At 37.0% G+C, this 23,281-nt stretch overlaps 1 protein-coding gene across 4 annotated transcripts in view; it reads left to right on the top strand.

Annotated features, from left to right (window-relative positions):
- DENND1A (DENN domain containing 1A) overlaps positions 1 to 23,281 on the top strand; it is a 528,338-nt gene that overhangs the window by 142,420 nt on the left and 362,637 nt on the right. For all 4 annotated transcript variants that reach the window (XM_012802455.2, XM_012802453.2, XM_023510504.1 and 1 more), the window contains exon 3: positions 1,670 to 1,713. In XM_012802455.2, the coding sequence (XP_012657909.1) occupies positions 1,670 to 1,713 (44 nt within the window). The remainder of the gene's footprint in view (positions 1 to 1,669; positions 1,714 to 23,281) is intronic.

Raw genomic sequence — 23,281 nt, 5'->3', positions numbered from 1 at the left:
TCTTCCTTCACTCTCCCTTTACCCGCATTGCACACTTTCAGAGCCCCTTTCTTTGTATCCTACTGGCAAATTCTTCTCTGCGGGCCTAGTACTTTTCCTACCACACTGTTAGCACCTCCTGGCCTCTGTCCCAGCAAGGCTGAGTCCTTCAGGCTGAAGATAGGCAGCAGCAGCTTCATCTGTCTGGCGCACTGAGGCAGCCCTGAATTGGTATTGCAGGGATATTACTCCAGAATTCTAATAGTCACAGTCTAGACATGTCATTGGTTCTTTCCCCGTAGCTGAAGATGAGGGTAAAGGAAGACATGGATCTCCACTTTTAAGCCATTCATAAGAAAGACTCCTCAGGAACTAAACTAGTTTGCAGAGTTTCAACTTTTTTGCATCACCCATTTTGGGAAGTGCTACTTGTGGTGCGACCTTTGGAATATTCCTACTTTTGTTGCTAGTCTTGAGTTTTAAAGAGTAACATCCATGGGCTTTAATGACTTGAAAACTAGTGTTTCTAGGATTTAAATGCAGTATGTGAACAGGCCCTTACTGTTTTCTTTTCTTGATTTTTTTTTTCCACTGAAGAACAATGAACCCTGTTTCTGTATTGTGATTTGGAGAGTTTAAACTTCTACATGGATTTACTTTTACAGAGAAGTAAACCAGTGTTTTAGTGTGTTTTTTAAAAATAGCTATGAAAAGTGAGAAGTACACATTGTGATCACTGTTAGAGGGGAGATCTTCACATACTGTGCTTTTCCATAAGTCTTTGGAATTGATATATGATTCCTCTAAAAGATATTATTCTGATCACTCCCCTTAATGTGTCTCTGAGGAATCAATTCTTTTTCTTATTAGAAAAGGTTGAATGTTTTTCTAATCAATAGTAAGTGAAGTGCTAATAGCTTATAATTAGTTCACTTCTTTATTGATTGGGGAAGATGGCATTGGATTATCTTGCAGTTATAATTTGAGAATAAAGTGATCCTGTCAGTAATTCCATTTTTAATAGATGGTCGTGAAAGGCATTCTTACTTGCGTATTTTTATAGTTTCAGAGCAAGTATAAATATATGAGGTGGAACATCATTTCTGATATATTTTGTTTACCCTAATAAGCCAAAAGCAATGATTTTGTTTTGAAGAAAACTTTGTTATTTTATCTGCATTTCCAAAGAGTTCATAAGCATTTTGAGAAAGGTATATTTTATTTGTAAAAGTGGTTGAGTTTTGCGTTTGTTCCTTGAAAGAATTCTTCCTTATTCCCCCACTCCCCCAGTGTGAAACTGGTGCCTAAGACTGTTTCGCAAGCACACATCTGTAACTGTGGAAAGGAGTCTTCTGATTAGAGAAGAAAAGTCAAGCAGGTTTAAGACTCATTTTCTCTGGAAAAATATATTGAAGGCAATTTGCAGCTGGCAAGATTTTTGCATTAGGTAATAGTCTAAAGTTAACAGTAGCACCAGGTCTTTAAAATTTTTCTTTTTTATATTTCTGGAGGAGGGTAATGGGAGTGCCTTACTGAGTCCTTCCTTGTGCTCATCAACATAGCAGCCTCAGCTGCCCCCCTTGGATCCCCTGCCAGGGCTGCTATCATCTTCTGATCAAATATTAATGTGTGATCCTCTGCTTGCTCACTAATCCAAAGCCAATTAATATTATCTGTCAATTATTTACAGATCCTGAGGTGCAGAGGCAATTCCCGGAGGACTACAGTGACCAGGTTCGGAATGCGTAATTAATTTTTTACATGACAAAATTTATTTCAGAGTTGTTCAACATATTATTACTGTTCTTTTTACTGAAAGAGATAAATGAATTTTTAGAAGGGAAGAAAAGCAGTAATTAGGAACCAAAGACAAAAAGTAAATGTAGGATCGAAAACATTGGTGCTAGATTTGGGGTGTTACCTTCAGGAGGTAAATGTGCAGAAAGTCAGGAAGAAAACCCATCACAAATTTTCCTTCTTACTTTGAGGTGTGTTCCAGTCTGCAGTTCATTATGGTATCCTTTTTGGATTGCCTGTGAACTTTTTTATTCTAATGCTATTTAAGCAGTCAAGAAACAATGTAATAAAAGGGCAAGGAGGATGGACGTTGGTAACATTTTTCTGGAATTTGAAATAGATAATAAACTGTGTTCTGTTAATCCTGGAAGGAGAAGATGCACATGTGGGAATGGTCTTGAGGGTGAGGGCACTTCTGTTAATGGCAGTGAAAGTTGAGGTTGGTTGGTTGGTTCTCCCAATCCAAATTTTGGGTATTCTGTGAGCATAGAATGGAGTGGAAGGAACTATTATATATTATATGTTTGTCTGTTCTATAAGTATAATAAATTATATATTTGATTCACAAAATAGTGCTGCAGTACTGATGTTGCTCGACTCTCTACATTAGCTCTAGGTTATATGTTCAGGATGCCAGTTTCTATCTTGAGAAATATTGGAGATGTTTTCTAACTTTGGGGGGGGCACCTTACAAATATGTAATTTGGCGCACTTTTAAAAGCAGTTTTGAAGTAAAAACATTCTTGATTACACGGTATAAGACAACTTTATAAAAACCTTTCACATGTGGGATATTATAAACAAAAAGTAGTATCTGAAGTACATCCATTTAATTTTTTCTGTTAAGTCTTTGAATCAGGATAAGTGGAATAGAAATACCCAGTACAGTAGTAGTAACACATTTGCAATGTGGTCTGTTGTATGAAGAATAAGGTATCGGATATATCTTTATGAATAAAGGGGGCATAATGTGACCGGGACTATAATTGGATAATCAGTATAATGAGATGCTTTGTAATGAAATTTTATGGTAAAAGAACCAAAAAGAACTGACATGGTTTGCTTTGTGTCTGATCTCAAGAATTTTAAATAAGACTTTAAAAAATACTGAAGTTTTCCTACTCCACCCCTTGTTTCATCTTCCAATGGAAAAGTTAAATTTTTATTTTGTCTTTAATTACTATGGGATTGAGTCCTTTGGATTTAAACTACACAGTCCACAGATAATAGGACCTTTTCACTAATGACTTTTTTCTAAACAATACCTAAAGGGTGGAAGACCTTAAAGTAATGTTTAAAATACATGTGAGGTCATCTCTTCTAGCAAATTGTTGTTTTAAAATCTTGTGTCTAAGTAAATAACCTTTGTGGTCCCATGATCTGAATTTCCCAGTGAGAGAAAATTTTATAGGAGAAAACTTAAAATGGCATAGTTACCATCTGGGTCTGTTCCTTTAAACATAGTTTCTTACTATATCCGAAAGTTTTTGAACAACGTGATTTCTTTTTTAGTATAACTTTAAAAAATTGCATGGGTAATATGTTTATGACAAAAAATGTAGAAGCTACAGATAAAGCAAAACTAAATTTAAAGAAATGAAAAGAAAGAAAATACAAATCATCTGGTTTTTTACTACTCAAAGATAATCGCTATGACGATTTGGTGTCTATCTTTCCGTGTTTATTTCTCTGAGTACACGAGTAAGTGTGTGTGTTTGAGGAGAGTATATATATGTGTGTGTATGCATACATGTACTAGCCATGCATATGTGTGCAGAGAAAAAGACAGACTATCATCCATTTCACCATTACATGTGGAGCCCAGTTTACTGATTAGACATTGTTACCAACTTCTTTTTACTTTGGTTAATGGATAGCTTTTCAAATATTTTATATATTGAAGTTGGAATAATGAAAATTATAGTATGAATCTAAGAAGTATTCATAACTTCAGTTATTTTAAAGGTACACATAGGATGTTGTTTTTGTTGTTGTTATTATTTAGATCAGTGATATAGTTTGAAAATTTGGAGAATGAGAATCATGGGCTGGATGTAAACTTACGAGGCTGTGCTCATCTCTGCCTTGGTTAGCATCTCCTCTGGCTCGATGCACATTATTTCCTTTTTTTACCTCCTGTTTACTCAAGAAATGATTAATAAGGATCTACCTCGTCTTTGGAGACATACCTCCAAATTCCCAGAAATTTATTTGAGAATTGTATATGCTGGCAAAAAGAATGAGAACTTCCTGTTTCTTATTTATCTTTTTGTCATTTAGGTTCTAATATTGTGTTTTTCTTCTTTCCATTTGTTAGATTAAACCAAATTATTTTTCCCCGTGGTGTATCTATTATAAAGGAAGTCTTAGAAATATTCCTGTTACATACAAACCTTAAATGCTGAATATGCACTTAATCTAGACAACATTTCTAATCTTAAAACATTTATGTTGTAATCCATAAGGAATATTTGAGATAATTTATCACAAAGTAAAAGCACTTATTACCACACATGTGCACACACACACACACACAGACACACACACACAAACTCCCCCCCCGCCCGTTTTTCTTCTCATTCGCCTAAACTACCAGTGCTTGTTTTTACATATAGTGTATTTCCCATGTACCAGCACACTTGATCAGAGACGCTTGCTGCTGCTAGATGTTTTATTCTGTGTGTTCTTTGTACCTTACAGTAAAAGAATCTGTCACAAATTATTGTGGCTCACTGCTTTAGAAACTGAGAAAAAAGGGAGGTTAGATTGACATCTGTGACTGAATAATGATGACCAGCCTTTTGGCTCTCCTTGAGCCACAAAGCTAGCACTGCCTTTAGAGTGGAAAAAGAAGTAAGAAGAAAGGGGAGGGATAAAAGAGAGTTACAAATCTGTGGTCCCGGAGATGTATTACTGTTGGGCCAGTTGTCTGCGTGGTATGATAATCCATTTTGATCTTCTCTGTCTTAATTGTCTGCTAAAGACAAATGGGCAGTAAAAGTTCATCAGTTTCATCTTTTTGCTTCTCGTTTAGAAGCAGAATAAATGATCCATCACTACAGAAGAAGCCTTTCTTTCTGTCACGGAAGTAATGCAGACCCAACACGTTTTATTAAAATGTTTTCCCCTCATTATTTCAGTCCTCTCAGCTCTGATAGATCTTACTGTTTCATAAAAAATGTAATCTGAAATGTAAATAAGGGTCTTGCTACAGAAGGAAGAAGTAATGAGCAGCCTGAGCCACATTTTAGGACTCTTGATTGTAATTACTGACAAAGTGATTTCTCTGTGCCCCATTTTTTTCCCTCCTTAAGTTGTCTGTGACACCCTCAGACCACAATGACATCTATGGTTTAAAACCATTAAATCACTGTAGCACTCAATATTTCATTTAAAAATCTGGTAAGCCTGCTATCTTTAAACCTTAGAATACAGGCTTTGTTAATTCCTGAAAGACTTGCAATGCCTATGTGTTCTAAAAGGAAAATAAACAAACATTAAAAAAGGCAAAAGCAAGGTCCTTTTAGGGTTCATATTATTTATTCATCTGCTGTTGTTTAATGCTTAGCTGGTTTAAATACTAAAACATCAACATTAGGATCTTGACTTGAAAAGAGTCTGTATTGTTGAGAGAGCTTTTTAACAGCTACCTTATGAATTTTTCTTAAATTGTATCTCTCCTAAGTATAATATGAAGTAGTCTAAAATTTCTTTTTAGGGTTAGGATTACTGAATTACAGACATAATTTTTGAGTTACTCTGGGTTTGGTTAGCTCAGACTAATTTCTTTTCAATCTCTTGCTATAACTTTAGATATTGTGTCTCTTAATAAAAGCCTGTCCAATAGAAAAATTTTGTTAAAGAAGGACAGAAGCATGATGATAATATATTTCTATCATTTCTAGAAGTGGTTTGTCAAAGATTAACATGTTAATCAGACATTAAAAATAAGGGAAAAGACATGAATATCTTTCCCTGCTGAAAATAGTCTTGTAGTTAAGTAGATTTATAATTATTCTATTATGGATACTGTGCTCATTCATAATTATGGAAGTAATTGGTAAAACTTCACTTATTGTGATTAGTGCAATTTTAATGAATATTAATTGAATTAGGGAGAAAAGGACAGATAAATTAACATGTTAACAAATTATGGTTACCACTGTCATCAAAATCCCATCTTTGGCCTTAGAACATTATATAATTTTTTCAGATTAAAAACATGACCCCTTGGTAATTATAATGTATAGTAAGGGATAGTTTGGAATAAAGATATAGGAACCTGTCAGAGAGAAGATTTCCATAAATAGTCTTGTAATGTGCCAGTATAATAGGTATTGCATATACCATTTTAAAATGTATTAGTTATAACATGATTACTTCTTGTACTAAAACATGTAGAATTAATCATTTGTTCTCATAATTGCACTTTTTATAGGTTTTATAGTCTGAAAGTGGCGATTAGAATTGAGTGTGCTAGAAGTTGCTTCTCCAGTGTACTCGTCTGTTTTTTGATGAAATACAGTAACTGAGAGCTCTTAAGGACAGGTCTGAGCATACTTACCCACCCTGTATATGTAGATTGCTATTTACAGTTGCAGGTAATTTTTCTTTCCACTGGCACTGAAACAGAGGTTATAATGAAACCAACAATCTTTATGCATTTATAGAAACTATAAAAGTTTTATGGAAATCTTTATATAGAAACTAACAGTGTTTCTTGTACAAGCTCTATAAGCAATATAGAAACATGGTACATTGGGAAAAATAAAAAGGTGCCCTTACTCTTACGGTTTTATATTGCCTATGTGATTTCAAAATGTCACTATAGGCAGTTAAACAAATTATAGAAACATACATCAACTATATACTAAAAAGGAACAAAAATATGTTGCATAACTCAGGCTAATTGTGATGGAAATTGGCATTTCTGAATCGCATGTAATTGCTTAAATATGGAGTTTTCATCTGTTCATGCTTGAGGTATGCTCTAAAGAAAACATTTCTTAAGCTTATAGTTTTTGTTATTTACAGTATAACCTGTGTAAATCAACTGAAGATTCTGATTAGAAAGACAGTAGAGGTAATACTTAAACAAGTCACACCACTCAGATGTTCATGATTATCTCTTTCTTTTTATTGAGCTCTTGTGTATGAAAACTTTCCTCTTATTTTCCTCCCAAATTTTGATTAGCTAGAGACAAAACATTTCTGTTATAAAACTTGTTCATACCCTGATTCATGGAAAGAATACTATTTAATAAGAAAACTGCAGATATAATCAGCTGTTCTTAAATTTGTTTTGTTACTATGAAAGGAAGCTTCATTGTACCAACATTGTGTAATGTGGCACACATTGATATAAAGTGTAAAATAATAAAATTTGTTTTCTTTGGGCCTGGTGTGGTGGCTCATGCCTGTAATCCTAGCACTCTGAGAGGCCAAAACAGGTGGATTGCCTGAGCTCAGGAGTTCAAGACCAGTCTGAGCAAGAATGAGACCCCGTCTCTACTAAAATAGAAAAACTAGCTGGGTTCCTGTAGTCCCAGCTACTTGGGAGGCTGAGGAAGGAGGATTACTTGAGCCTATGAGTTTGAGGTTACTTTGAGCAACCAGGGCAACAGAGTGAGATTCTTTCTTTTAAAAAATTGTATTTTTCCCCATGGTTATTAGGCGGAGAAATGTAAGCAACAGTGTGCATTATCTATATAAAATGTTACATTGATTCCATAAAGCTTCTCCTGGTTTTTCTATAATGACTTGTTTTAGCCATAGATCTTCCCATTGTAATGGAGAGTTTGGGTTTGTAGTCCTTCAAGACTTGTATTCACCACACTCATCAGAAATGGGATTGGACGTGAGTGTGTCCTATTTCTCTCGGAAACTTTTGAGCTTTCTTGTTATTTCCATTGTTCTCCCAAGTGGGTGCTGCCATGTGTCCAACCTACTAATATGGTCTAGCCACATGAAAGCCACTTTAAATGGTGAGGTCATCTTTGATCTTGAAACTTTTTATGACACTATATACCATGGTACAGAATTTATGAATTTACTTGAATCTTATTCAATGGATTTGCCTATATAAGTGTCAACTACTTTAAAATGGCTCCACAAACTGGTCTTAAAGAGACCAATAGACAGTTACAAGTGACTGTACGTTCCGATTTTTTTCTCTTCACATCTGTTTTTGGTGGCAGAAACAGTCTGGGAGATGAAGTTTGATTTTGTGCGTTAATTGAATGAGAGATTGATAAATGTTACTGTCTTCAGACTTTGAGCCAGATATCATTTCAGGTAATGAGGAGGAGAGAGGTGAATTTCGTCTCTCCTGAAGGAAATTACTGTCTAGTACAGTGGTTCTCAACCTTCCGAATGCTGTGGCCTTTTAATACAGTTCCTCATGTTGTGGTGACCCACAACCATAAAATTATTTTCGTTGCTACTTTATAAGTGCTAATTTTGCTACTGTTATGAATCGTAATGTAAATATCTGATATGCAGGATGTATTTAGGCGACCTCAAAGGGGTCGCGACCCACAGGTTGAGAACCGCTGATCTAGTAGGCTATAAGGGCAAAGCTGTCTAAGGTGTTTTGATGGTTTGTAGAACAATCACCAGGACACCTGAAACTGGGAATGTCTCAGAAAACTAAGACCGTTGACGGTGGTTCCTCCATGAGTTCTTTCTTGTTCTTTGTCATGTGAAGCCATAGAGTAAAGTCAACAAATGGTATAGAAAAACCCAGGTGGAAAGTCTTGGAGCTGCCCTTAAAGAAGATCACCTTTTGGGCTTGGTTAGATTTTACTATTGATTCATGGGCTTGTCAAGCTCTTGCTCAGAAAGATTGCTTTCCATATTTTTTAGTAACTTGGCAGTCTAGAATTGTAGTGGAAATGTAATTTTCTTACCCAAAGGTATAAACTCTCAGTCTCTTGAGACCCTGAGACCTGGGGGCTGATTGTTAGCATGATAGCAACAAAGCACTTTGCTGAGGCAGCCTTCTTGAAGTGGAACATCAGTGTCCACGATTGCACCTAATGTGGCTGTTTTGATGGACTGCATTACTGATTTCTAGAAGATTCATTGATAGCTCGCAGACATACAAATGCTTCCCAGATTGAAGCATTTGCTTCAATCAGACCTGCTTCTTTGTATATGTTTTTAAAAAGTGTCCCGTTGTTGACAATTGGCTGGCTTAAATGTTTTCTGAGTATAGGTTCATGGATGGATAAAAAATAATCTTAAAAATTATTCTGTCAGGTGTTGCCTCTTTTTCCCCATGTTGTTGACTTTGTCACAAAGTGTTTTTTAAAGTGTTTGCCAAAGAAAAACCACTTTTTGCATCAAAGAGATACTATTCTGTAATAGTCATATCCTGAATTTTTTTCCCACTTGCAAAAATGTATGAATTTAAGAATGGAATGGGATTGAACTGGCTTCTTAATGAAACTGTATTTCAACCTTAAACATTTAGTGGAACTCAATTGAAAAATTGAGGCATTTTTTCTGACTTAAAACTCTTCTTTTAAGTTGAAGATTTCTTCCCAATTTGGTCACTCCCCAGCTGTTACAGTTATATAGAAGGAACTCATTAAAAAGACACATTCTTTTTGAGCCTTTCTTTCTGAAATCACGCCAAGCTATACAGCTATGTTGTACTACTACTTATTTGAATCTGACTCTGGGAAATGGTAATTATGCAATCCTTACTTACACATTTTTATGAGATGTGTTCTTTTGGTTTTATTCTGGCTTCCAAAAAGCCCCACTAAATTGTAGGTGTCTGTGAGTACTATTGCGTGGTCTTGCTTCTCGTGGGTTTTGCAATAATTATAACTGAGTGGACTATGTCTGCTTTTGAGAGCCATTGTCTGCCTCTTATCTTTAGCCTCATGTGATCAGTCTCAGTTGCTCTTTGTTTGCACCTACAAGTCTGCAGTCACCAAGTCCTGTTCATTATCCTTCCTAACTACTCTCTAGTCCAGTGATTTTGAACCAGTGTGCCATGAAAAAATTTAAAGATCACTAATTAAATTATTTTTGAAAGAAGTTCAAAACACAGTAAGTATATTCTTTTTTTCTACTCTTTTTTTTTTTTTTTGATCAACATAATTTAAGTGTGCTGTGAAAGTTTAATTATAGGTTCAAGTCTAGTCTGTCCTATTTCTTCTGTTTCCCTCCACACTCTCATTCTAAGCTCCACTCCCATGGGCTCTTCTTAATAGCCTATAACCCAGTGACCTTGCAGTCACTACCCTCCTTAAGATGGCTGGAGATATCTAAAACCTTAACCAAATCAAATCATGCCATTTCATTTTAGTCAAAACTCTTGATGGATCTGTGGTGTTTTCAAGATTTCCAAATTTCTTAACTTGGATTTGAGGCCTGTCACCATCGGAGTTTGACCCAGCCTCTTGCCTAACTTCGTACCACCTCCCCTTCCAGCCCAGATACAGAACGCCTCTCCATTCCCAGCTTGCTTTGCTATTTCCTTCCTATGTAGTTTCGCCAAACTGTTTTTATGGTTGGAATTTTTCTTCTTTTTGTCTCCCCATGCCTACCTTAGTAAACTGCTATTCATACTGCTTGAATCACCTGCTCTGTGAAACTTGTCCTAACTGAGGACAAGTCTCTCCATCCCTAGCTGTTGGAGAGCACTTTGGAGCATCCACTTTTTAATCTTGTATTGTTTGTGTGTCTGTCTCTCTGTCAATCTGTGAACTCTTCAAGTATAGGAAAGGCTTTAGCCAGTGTAAGAAGCCCCTCTTAGCAGGTAGGATAAATTAGGGGCTCAGTGAATAATATGAGGTGTGATACAGACTTAATTGCTAAGCAGTTGAGATTCTAGAAAGAATAGTGAAGATGCATGATAGTAGTGATTAAGAGCCAGACTGGACTGTACTTTGGAGCCAGACTGTTTGGGCTTTAATCCTACCTATGCCATTTCAGATTTAATTTCCTGACCTCTAAACTGGAGATAGTCATAGTAAACATCTTATGTGATTATTGTGAGGGTGCAGTGATAGGAAATATGTGAAAGGTTTAGGATAACATTGGACACCTAACAGTCAATGATTCTGTTTTCTCTCCTGTTATTAGGGATGGACTGAAGGTAGCAGGGTAATCCTGTTGGATGCCTTTGTTTTGTCAGGTGTTAGATTTGCGTCTGAGAATCTTTGCGTCTAGAATTTCAGACTGATCCATGAAAGAATTCTGGAAAACCTTCCCTTTCTAAACCCATGCTATTTGTTTCCGAACAGAAGTTAGAGAAGTCATAAAAGTAGGAGAGAGTATTTTGTCAGGTAAAGAAGAGATACAGGCTAGGCACAGTGGCTCAGGCCTGTGATCCCAACACTTTGGGAGGCTGAAAGAAGAGGATCTCTTGAGTCCAGGAGTTCAAGACCAGTCTGGACAACACAGTGAGACCTCACTTCTACAAAAATTTAAAAAAATATATCCAGGAATGGTGGTCAGCATCAATAGTTCTTGCTCCTTGGGAAGCTGAGGTGGGAGGATCGCCTCAGCCCAGGAGTTCAAGGCAGCAGTGAGCTATGATTACACCACACTTTAGCCTGGGCGACGGAGCCAGACCCTGCCTCAGAAAAAAAAGTCCTAAATGTTTACGTTTTCAAATATACTGAAAATATAAAAACTCTTTAAATGGTAACTAAGTGGTTTCAAATAATGAGTTTTTATTTATTTTATTCCAGTTGTTAAATCTATATGTTGAGATTCCCGTGTTCAAAATCTCAGAAATTTAATAATGAGTACCGCAGTCCTTGGAATAGAGCCCTTTTGATTGTATATATTACTTTGTATTACTCAGGTAGCTTTCATTTTTAATGTACTTATATGCAGTATAGTAAGATTAAGATTCCTCTGGCTGTTATAATTTCAAATTGTGTAACTTTGGTTTTGGTCAGTTTCAGATTTAAAATGTGTTATATAACACGAAGCCCAGATTGTAAACTAGTGTGTGTGTATGTGTGTGCATGCACGCACTTATATACACATAGCAGGTAGGGGGTTGGTGGGTAGAAATGAAAAGGTATTTATAAAATAATTGAGACAGCCTGGTAAAGAAAATTGAGCTTATCAAAGATCATTTCCTTATGTATCAATCTTGTAAATTATATGTTATAATGTTTCATGTTGCTTTATCCCCGTAATGTCCTTATCTAGCCTCTTTGTCTAGTAAATACTGATTCCGTTTCCAAAAAGTCAGCTCAAATGTCACCTCCTTTGAGGAGTCTTTCACACCCCTCAGGTAGACTTGATAACACCTTCCTTTTTCCCTGACCATATTCCTACTGGAAAACCTAAGTACTTTATGTTTGTTTATGTATCCTCTCCCTTTCCCCAGCAAAAAGTCAGATTCTTGCCTGGTTAGTGTCCAAGTCTCTAGGACCTGGCACTGTGCGTGGCTGTTAGGCCAAATATTTGATATATAATTATAAATAACTAAATAGCATTCACACTGTGATCTTGGGGCTCAGAATTTGAACTAGGTAGGATAATCCAAAACATACATTTATTAAATTCCAACTTTCCTACCCAAGGCTTAACCGGAGGTGTTTCAGATTCTTGTCTTTGAATTTATTTTGAACTTGATCTAGTTTTAAAAGTATAACCTATGAATTGTTGAGAATATTATTTCTTCCAACCTGCCAGATACTTATCATTTCTGTAGATCTAAACTCCTGGAAAATTGGGAAGTATTTTTGGATTTTTAAGATGTATTTAAGACATAGATTTAATGACAGCTGGAAATACTTCTTATTATTCATGTCTCAATTATTTCTTAAGAAATGTCATCCCCTTTTAAATTTCTTAAGGGCTTTTTTTTCGGTATGCTGGGCCCAAGGAAAATTTAGAAGGCAGATCTTGCCATGTTATATGAGGTTTGACTTCGGATATGTCATTTTGGGCAAAGGCATTATGTTTTCCACCTCATTTTCGTCATCTATAAAGTGAAGACATGGTAGTAACTTTGTGAATTGGCAAAAAAAGTAGTCCTAATGCATAATACCTGAATTTATCTAATTCAGTGAATGCTTCATGATGTAGCGTGAGGGGAAAAGAGAGAAAGTTTTGATGCTTCCATGTAATTGATGATGTCTGATGTGTCAAGTCCTGAAATGTAGGTAGGTCCTTACTATCTATACAGAGCCTGGAGTCCAGTGATTAAAAAGGAACTCTTCTAACACCATGCCCCAGTTTGCCAGCCTAAGGCAGACAAAACAGCTATTTATTCTTTTTTCATCTCCAGACAACCCCTGGTTATTCCACTTTCTAAAACTCTGGTGACCACAGTATCTGATCCAGTATACACTTGAGATTGAAGGGAAATCATGGGCATAACTGGAGTGTTCTGGGTAAACCGGTATGTGAGATTGCCTGCCCTGTATCAGAGCAACACAAAATCTTCCACCCCACTGCTGAATTGGAAAGTGAGGTGGGGGAAAGTCTTAAGCTTCAGCCAGTATAGAGGGCTGTGAGTATTTGTGACAATTAAGACAGAATGCTAATCAGATAGTGCTAGAGATTGAGAATCTCTCTCTTGACCAAGTTAGGCAAGTGACTTCACCAGTCTACCTGGGACTCATTTTGCTGAGCTGTGACGTTTCCTTTCTTCTACTATACAAGGGTGATAATATCTGCATAAGGTTACTGGTAGGATCACCGAGCATATGTAAAACTTCTATTAAATAGCACAAGACCTGACACAGAGTCCCTTTCCACTTGTCAGGTAACCACCCTCTGCCCCCTGAGGAAAAAAACCATTGCTCCATGAAAAACAGAAGAAATGCTGAATGGATTTGTTTCATAAGCAGAAGAAAGGTAGATGAGTCAATTTAGAGTCTTTAAATTTTATGCATAATTCATATATTAGGCAAAAACATAATCAGGCAGAAATGATAAGCCTTTGACAGAAATAGCTAATATTACATTTTTATAAACTTTAATATTCTTCTCTATTCCTTTCACTTTCTATGTCAAGAATAAATATTAACCTAAAGTTTGAGTCTCTGATCAATTTGTCTATGCTTTGGCCCATTTGGGGCACTGCTTCCTGGGAGGATTAAACAAGAAGACCTGTTAGCACGGTGCTTGGTAATAGTAAGTGCCCAGTGAATGTTATTTTTTCCCTTCTAACTCTCCAGACTATCAGCTAATTGTTGTTTTTTTTTTCTGCACCATCATTCACTGGATGTTTCCGATGAGCAAGGTACTCATTAAACATCGGCTATGGGTATAGTCCCCACCTTTCTTAAAGACCTATAAATATATTTTATCAATTCCAAGATGCACATTTTTCGTATTTTAACATCTCTAAAATTGGAATGCATCTTATAGTCACCGGGATGTCATTTCATTTGCAGCATTTTCCCCTAGTGATTCTTAAAAATAATAATTTTATAATCAACAGCTTACTAGAGTTAATGATATACAGCAGATTCTTACAATAAAAAGTCACACATGCTTTTTCTGTATACAGAAAAATGGACTTTGGGAGTTCAGAAAAAATACCAGATATAAGGGAGCAGGTACTGAAGAGAGATTTAGGATGGTCCTGTTCAAAATTGCTGCAGTTCCTTTGTTGTTCTCTTTGACCACAACCACGATCCCTACTGCAGGGTTATTACTGAAGTTCCTGTGAAGCTCCTCTTCCTTCCTGGAAGCCTGATGGGCACCCAGATGGATGTTTTTCCACCTCCTGTGGAAATACAGGGCCCTGAAACTATGGTCAGTTTGTTGATAGAATGATAACAGCTTTAGGGTGAGGAGCTCACTGAGAATAGCCTCTGGGTCCACTTGGACTCTGGAAGACTTGGGGGTAGATAGAGAGGGTAGAAAGTCATGTGCAAGCAGGACGTAAAAGGACTCTAACCCTGTAGTGACTTTGGTGCATTAGAATAAAGTCCAGACTCCTTAACCTGCCCTATGATGACTCAGATGATTTGGACTCTGCTAGCCTATCTGGCCTGATCTGCCTCACCTCCTCTGCTGCAGCATGCTGGGTGGCTGTTAAGTTCTGGGAATGTGCCAGGGGCTTTTGTTACCATGCTATTATTTTGCCTCCCTCTTCCTATTCTCCCAATCTTTGCCTGGTAAATTCCTGTTCATTCCTCAAGTCTCAGCTCAAAGTGTCACTTCCTGGAGGCCTTTCTTGCCCCTTCCATTAAATTCAGGGCCCTTCCATTTTGTCTAGAACACTCTCTTCCTTTTTAGTTCCTGTGACAGTTTGAGTTTGATATTCGTATGTTTATTTTTACAGCATCTGTCTTTCCAACTAGAGTGTAAGCTCCATGGTGATGGGACCATGTCTTGCTTGCTCACTGCTTTATCTCAAGCCCCTAGCACAGTGTCTTATACTAAATATCTTAACTTGCTTGGGGAAATTCATCAGTTTTCTAAGATGACTTTGAAATACAGTATTTGATTTCAGGCGCTTCCTTGTCCCCCGTCTTGTTTACTAACATTTGGAAAGATTTTAAGGAATCAGAAACTTTTCTTCAGAGGGTTACCCTGAAATTCAACAGCAATGGCAAATATTAGTATTTGAATCTAAGTCACACAAATGGATCATCTGTCTCCCAGCAAGTATTAGTGGAGATCTGAGATCCTCTTCTTGTTTTGATGAGGTGAAAGGGATTAGCAATCAGCAGTGTACTGGCAGCATAGATGATAGGTCTGGATGCTAGACGTGTTGAGCTTGAAGTGCTGGCAGAAATGTCCACAGACCGTCAGAATAGGACCCTGGGAGCTGAAAAGGAGGTTATGCAACGAAGATGTGCATTTTAGCGTCATTTACCTCGTGCTGATAACTGAAAGTATAGTGTAGGTAAACTATGAATATGTAGAGGATGATGCAGAGAGAAAGGAAGGAAGGTGAAGTCTTGGGAATATATGGAGAATAGATGATAAGGGAAGGGAGTTGAAATGAATTAGTGAGAGTGGCTGGAGGAAGCCCTTCTGTGTTCTTCTACAGGGTGATGTTGGACAAGTAATGTATTTGAGCAGAGCACCAGAAAGAGCTTTCTCCTAGTCTAATATTGCCTTTAAAAACATTATAAGCAAAACAAATCTCAAATTGAAGAGTTCTCAGTAATCCAGAGAGTGTGAGTTCGTTTGTCTGTGAAGAAAACCCCTGGATCTTACCTACAGAAATGAACTGTATTAACCTAAGAGGGAATTGTTCCTATGAGGAGTCCATGCCGCAGAGCAGTCGAGAATTCTGGGTAGGAGAAATGTGTTTTATTTTTAATCCTTTGTACATTCAAAAAAATTCTGAAAAGAGCAAGTGCATGTTTGCTTATGATAGGCATTTGGCTATTTAGCAACAATCATATGTGAATTGTGGGCTCCCCAGAGAAACAGCATGACTGGTGTTGGTATTTTAACTTTTGGGAATTTCTGAATTTCAGTGTTTGAGTATTGATGTGTTTGTTTGGGTTATGTTGTATGACTAGGCTCCTTAACACTCTAGATTAGGATGGCAAACTACAGCCAGTTGGCCACATCCTACGTGAGGCTGGTTTTTGTATGGCCTATTAGGTAAGATGATTTTTCACTCTTTTTAAGAGTTGTAAAAAAATAGAGGAGAATAGAAGATAGAGACCTTAAGTGACTTGCAAAACCCAGACTATTTACCATTTGACCCTTTGGAGAAAAAGTGCATATGCTTATTCTTTAGGTCGTAAGCTGTACAGGAAAGGAACCCAGAATTTTGGAGGAAAAGCTCAACTGATGACTGCAATTCCAGAATGTCTCATATATCTTAGGGCTTTTCATATAAATAGTGACTTACCTGTTGAATGGTGAGAACACATTTCAGTGATGACATGTGGACTGGATTGAAAACTGCCTTGTATAACTTGACAGTATAGTCCGAGGGTAAAAGGACTTCTGTACTACTGGATATCTCGGAATAGTTCTGGAAAACGTTTGAAACTTATTCTTGTGCTTTTGTTGTGCTTAGTTGGTCCTAGACAGCCTCAGGTAAACACTAGTAGCTGTATGTTGGGGGAAGATATGCAAAGTAAAACCACACATGTGGAACTGAATTAATTTCTTTGCTTGTATTTTGCTGGCCCCCCGAAGAGACTTTTTTTCTAGTTGCAAAAGATTAAAGTCCTTGAGTGTTGGGTTTTAAGAAACTTCTTGAAGTCTGTAATGTTTTATTTCAGAAGTGTTTCATATCACCTGCTGCCTATAATGAGATGTCATCAGTCTGTTCTGAGTGTAAAATTTCTTTAGTCTTAATTCCTCTTTGTATCTTTCTATCAGAATCTGCAAGTTGTAGGAACTAAAAGTTAATTTGAAAAGATTCTGTAATTGGAGATGACTGTTCAGTGAGACGCTGTCTAATCAATTGCTAAATAATTCTCTCTCAAAAGCAGATTTGATATTTACATTTGATTTTCATATTCTGTTCACAATGTTTATTGATGGAGTATAACATCCCCTGCCACTGGATAAATAAAGCCTATTATTTCCTTTTCAACATTTCAAGCTATTATCCTCATACAAGAGCTAATAAGCAGAGGGTTAGGCATATTACCAAACTATGATCCTGTCTATGAGAAGAAGCTGGGAACCTTGATTAATAGGCCTTGTTAACTGATGTTTCAGCTCCATACTGGTCGTGCTAGAATAATTTGTATAAACCAAGCAGTACAGATTCCTTATTTTAGCACTAAGACTTACAAAGGCTTCTTTTAGCAGCCTTTAATTTTGTACTTATGTATGTGACATAGCCTGTGGCTGTGATAGCTACTGTGAATCTGCAGTTGTTTTGGGATGAAAGGAAGAGGCAGCTGGAAACTCGGTAGCTACATCTAGCTGTCTACCTAGAGAAGGCCTTGATTTCAAGTTTATCTAAACAAGCTCGACTAATCCCAACTATCTAGGGGGATCCACTGTCAAAACAAGCAGCGTGGCCCTGAGGCAAACACAGCTATACAGAAATGAAGGCTGGGGCTTCCAATACTCCGATGACTGCATACTGGAGGCTTTTTTCCCCCCTGAAAGAGGGTAAGAGAGGTAGAATTTGCATAATGCCTTTTCATTGGAAACTTTTGGAAAGCTGACAGACCTTCAGCTTATAGATCTGTAGCCACAATACAGAGTCTATAGGAGAATCCTTGAATGACCTAACCATATTGAAAGAAAATATAAAAGCGTCCAAGTATAGCTAAGTGAGAGAGGAAAAGAGGCTGATGCATTGTCTAACATCTGCTGTACTTCTCGTTAGTTTTGTTCTTTGCTATTCTGTGTGGACTTTGGAGAAGCCTAAGACAGCCTAACATGAATCCTATAATCTTCCTTCTGAATATTTATGTAGCGTGCCAGCTTCTAAGCTGTCCTTTGCGTTTTCCTACTTCCCCCTCATTTTCATGCTCTCAAATGAGGCCAACATTTCAAAAGCTAAATAAATGTTTGTGAATGTTTATAAAAGATTTGCATAAATTTGTCCTTGTCTGACAAAGATCACTTTTTTCTTATGCCAGTTCTGAAAAATTTTTTTTTAAGGTTTTGGTGCTTGTCTTGACAACAAAGTCCTGCATCCCAGAACAATGATTGCTGATTAAGTGGGTATGCAATTGTGACTGAATAGGCTTTCAAGATACTGGGTAAAAAGACCTATCATCTGAAGGCTGAATTATAGAATTTAGAAAATGTTATCAGAAGTACACATTTAAATCTATTTTTTGGTACCATATCATTAGGTAAGACAAAGAGTTCTTACAAGTTAAAAGAAAAGTATAGCCACCTACTGTGTAAAACATTCTCCTGTATAAATTTTAATAATTAGAATGTTTCAGTAACTCAGAATATCCCTTTTCTTTCTAAAAGAATTTTTAGGCCTTTAGGTACCTTTTGGAAACCATAAGTCTATCAGTTGTATGTATTAATATGGTTACTGGGGCGATGATCAGAGGGCATCTACTAGGCAGTTCTTTAAGACATCTGAATGCTCAATCATACCTTCAGAAAATATAAACTACGTGAAATATGTGTTAGGGCTTAATTATAGGACAAACACACACACACACACGCACACACTCATGCACACACAGTGCCCAGACATTTACACCACCAACGTGTATGCTGAATTCATTTATCTTTTAAAATTAGAATGGATTTTGTGGGGTGGCAGGGGAAGTTGTGGGTAGAGGTGCTAATTTAGTTCCGAGATACTCAAAGATTGGCAGGAGAGAGAGGTAACAGCCAGTTCTGTTAGTCCTTTGGTTGTATTGGTTTAGAGGTTTAAGTTGTCATTAAGGCACAAACTAGAGCCACTTCTCTGACACAGTTTTTATCACATCTGCTAGGCTTGTGTCCCAGGAGGAGACGTGGAGAGCAGTGAATTCAGCATGGGCCCATTATCGACTGCTTTTCCGTGTGTTGTAAAAGGAGTGAGACCTCAGGGAGGCTTGGAGCCTCCTCCCGTGTAATGTCCAAGTCAGATTTGAAGGACTGGTGGCAGGAAAGCTTTGGCCTTGGGGTGTGAATTCTAAGAAATAGAGGCACAATTAAGTTTAAAAAATTCAAGGACTTTGAGCTTGATAATGAAAGATTTTTTTTTCTAGACTAATGTGAGCAGAAAAGTTGCCCATCTGTGCACATTTTTGTGTGCATTTAAAATATTTAAAAGCTGACAGCTTTTAATATGCTTACAAAATAGTATTTCTATCAGTGCTCTTTTTTTTTTTTTTTCCTTTTTAATAGTATCTTCCTGAGGGCAAGCTGCTGTTTCAGTGAAATCATGTTTGCAGTGTTACTGTGGGGACCCTGTTCCTTTGGTATGTGCTGACTTACGTCCCCTTCCCCCTCTTCTTTTTAAAAATATCGATCACCTAAATGTTCAGATAATAGGAATTAAAAACTTAAGGAAATGAACCAGACAGTATTTTAGAGCACTAATGTTGAGTCCAAGGGATTACGTTACTGATGCCCACCAAATGCCAGTTGTAAGAGATCATAACCAAATCATTTATTTATTTTGGAAGAACAGTACAGGAAACAAGTGTTAAGAATTTTATTGGCATTTAACATCAACCTTTGAAATACAGCTCTCTCATTTCCAACGACTTTGCTATAAGGTTTAAAGTTAAAAAGAGGAAATCTTAGAAAAGAGGATGTCATGTAATGTTATGATTATGAACAACTTTGTTTTATGTACATTTTTGAAGAAAGGGAAGGATGCAAAAAGAGAAAGTAATTTTGTTGTCTTAACAAAATATCTAGTATTTTTACTTTGGACCTCAAAGGTCATGAAGATTGACACTTAAAAGTAGTGTCAGAAGTGGCTCTTCCGTTGCTGAAAGCCTTCCTCTTCTTCATGTGCTTGGTATATATATAGTTTATATGATACATATTCATAGATGTGAATTTCTTTATTTTAATTCAATCTTGGAATGACAACACTAATACTGTATATTACATTATACAAATCAGCATAATTATAATGTATGTATGACCCCAAATTAACTAAAGTTTACAAAAAAGTAAAGGAGAGGTAAAAATGGAAATGTACTAGAGAGGAAGCAGACGCTGCAGCCTGTGAGCGGTGTTGTCAGAAGCGTGACCCTGCTTTTATGTTTGGGTGTTGAAAGGCCTTTCTGTAAAATCCTTTATTCAATGCTTCTTTTTCTCACTGAAAAAATAAAAATTTGGTTGTAATTACGGTATGGATCTTAGATTTAATTTGACATTTATAGTGAAGGAGAACAATTTTATTTCTTGTTTTCACATTTGGGGAACTTGTGATCGACATTCTTGAACTTGGTGCTAATGAAGCCTTCGAGAACAACTGTGTTACCCTTCTTAATCATAAGCATTTAAAACCTTTGTTCGCTTTCACTTGGAGGTCCTGTTTTTAACTTGAAATGGCTTTAAAGTAGAAATTTTGTTAGCTTTTTGTGTGTTTGGGTTTTTTTTGTGTGTCCTGTTTTTAACTTTCAACTTGAATTTCAAGATCATCAATCAAAAGCTTTTCTTTCAAGTCAGTGGCATTACTCTCCACTGCAGGACTTAGAGGGTCAGCATTTCCCTCATGCTATTAAAAAAATTTAAACAGAGTTTATTTTAGACTTTGAGCTCCACTGATCTTTTCACCACACACCTGCATTTTGAAATGAACCAAGTAAGTTAGATGTAAGAAAGCCAGGAAAGGTTCTCCCACTGTCTCTCCTCCTCTCCCTTCTTCACTCTCTTTTTCTGGGGACAAAAATAAATTATCAACTGCTACATCAGCTTTCAGCAAGCTACAAAGAGGCTAATTGTGGCTTTACATATTTTAAAATATATTCATTTATTCAGGCTATCCCTTTCCTGTATTTACATGTTTCATGCACACATTTCCCTCCCTTTGAACTATTGAGAATGTGCCTCATCTCCCAGCAATTGTGTAACTCAGTGGACACCATCACCAGCCTGTGCTTTTGTCTTCAGATGGCTTTTATTTGTGGGGTGTGTATATCTGTGTTTGCCAGTAGTTTTCATCTGCCAAACTAAAAAAAAAAAAAAAAAAACTAATTTTTGTTTGTGGGTTTTAATGAAGCAATGAAAACAAAACATTTGATATCTGAAATGATGACAGTTGCAAGATTTCCTCTGCCTTCACCTTGCATCTCAAATTCAGGGTGAATTGGTCTAGCCTTCTCATTAATAATCCCAGTTAACTTCATTGAATTTAGTCTTTGAAGTTTTGCTCCCAGGTTGGATTCTATAATGGATAATATAAATTTAAAACTTTACTAGATTATTAAGCAAATGGCTCAGTGTCAGCAGACCATAGTCTATTTTCTCCAGATTGGAATAAATTCCCTTGATGGGCTTTCTGATCAGATGAGAATTTGAATTGGGTGAAATGAATCCAAAGTAGACTGAGATGAATCTTGAGTTCAGTTCTGAATTTCATTTGCAAGTATATCCACTGTGAGGTGTGTTAATTTCCTATGTTGGTTCCTACTTGGAGGCTTGGCATCTCCTTGTGGGCAGAGCTTTGTGGGTGTTGCTTTTCTACTACTTTCTGCATCTGCTCTTCAGCATGTGCATAACTGAAAGGCTTGTAACTGTCTCTCGACCCACGTTTCCTCCCTGCCCCCTCTGCTCTTCTTTCTTCCCACATGAAGTATCATATATTTTGTTAGGAAGAAAAGCCCTTTTGGAAATTGCCTATTTCATAAATTGTCTGGTGACACAAAGGGGTTGAACGCTGTATTCTTGTCTCATTTATTTTGAAAACTTTGCTACTGAACTCACCTTAATCAATGAGCTCCGCGTTGTCTCCAATAAGTTATGTGTTGGATATATTGATTGGGAGGGATTTTAGAAAACCCGTCTGGGGTTTATCATGTCAGCAGTGTTTTGATTATGAAAAGAGTTGGAACCTGGGGACATGGAACCAGGTGGCGAATGTCCTAAAGCCAGTGGTGACATGGTGGACTGGTTCCCTCCTGGGATCTAGTTCATGCCCTGCACTTTAACTGTGGTGACTGGCTACTATAGATTCACTTTTTTGCTCATTAAAATGTTAAAAAATCAAACTGTACATAAAAAGATTTGTGAAAATATAAACTTGGGAATTGATCTGGAGAGCTGGCACACAGTCCTCCCCACCCCCTGCCTCAGCAATGAGGTCATTTACATTTCATCAGCTGTGCTGCATCTCCAAGATCCGATTTATGTGGCAGTAGTTGAAGTTGTACTGAGGCTGGTTGTTTAAAAGAGCTTGTGTAGGCAAGAGAACAAGAAAATTGTCATCTACAAAGGAAGTTCCCTAGCCAAAGACGTAGGTTCCAGAGGGAAAAAAGGATTGGTACGGGTTAGTGACTGCTTCACCGCTAAAAGTTCGTGTTGAAAGACTGTGGGACACTGCCATAAAGAGACGCTCAAAATATATTTAAATCAGGGTCTTAAAGCCCCTTCTCTTGAAGAGTGGTACTTTTCATATTTGAGTAATCATGTTTCTTTTTGAAAAAGAGGATAAAGTAGTTGAATGTTTACATAGAAGGGAAACATCAGTATTAAGAAAATTAGTTTAGTTTGGCAGTTTTTATTTATGGAGAACATTGCTTGTTTTTCCTTCCCTCTTCCAGTCCTCCCCTCCCCAAACTAAGAATTAGATGTCTCCGTTCTGATTGAGGTAATGTGTAAATATGCCTAACAGTAGATGCTCATTTCTGTTCTCTCTTCTGACAGCACACCACCATCTTGTTTGACTTAAATTGGAATATCAAGCTCTTGTAATATCACAAACACCAAGAAACATATTGTAATGTACAAACATGTGCCTACATTTGCCTATATTCCCTTTCCGCTTCCCCTCCCCCTGCCCCGTTGCTTAATTAGACTTATCTCTGCCTTCTTGGGTAAAAAAGAAAGCTCATGGGAGGTGGGTTGCATTCAGCCTACATTGGGTATTTTGATATTTGTTCTAATATTATCTGACAGACAAGTTCAAGGTTGGTTATTACTCTTGACATTAGAAATC

This window comes from Otolemur garnettii, unplaced genomic scaffold (assembly GCF_000181295.1).
Source record: "Otolemur garnettii isolate 467f Iridium unplaced genomic scaffold, OtoGar3 scaffold00014, whole genome shotgun sequence".
NCBI classification, from domain to species: domain Eukaryota; kingdom Metazoa; phylum Chordata; class Mammalia; order Primates; family Galagidae; genus Otolemur; species Otolemur garnettii.
Note: the sequence above shows the minus strand (reverse complement) of the source record. Positions and strands in the feature narration are given on the sequence as shown.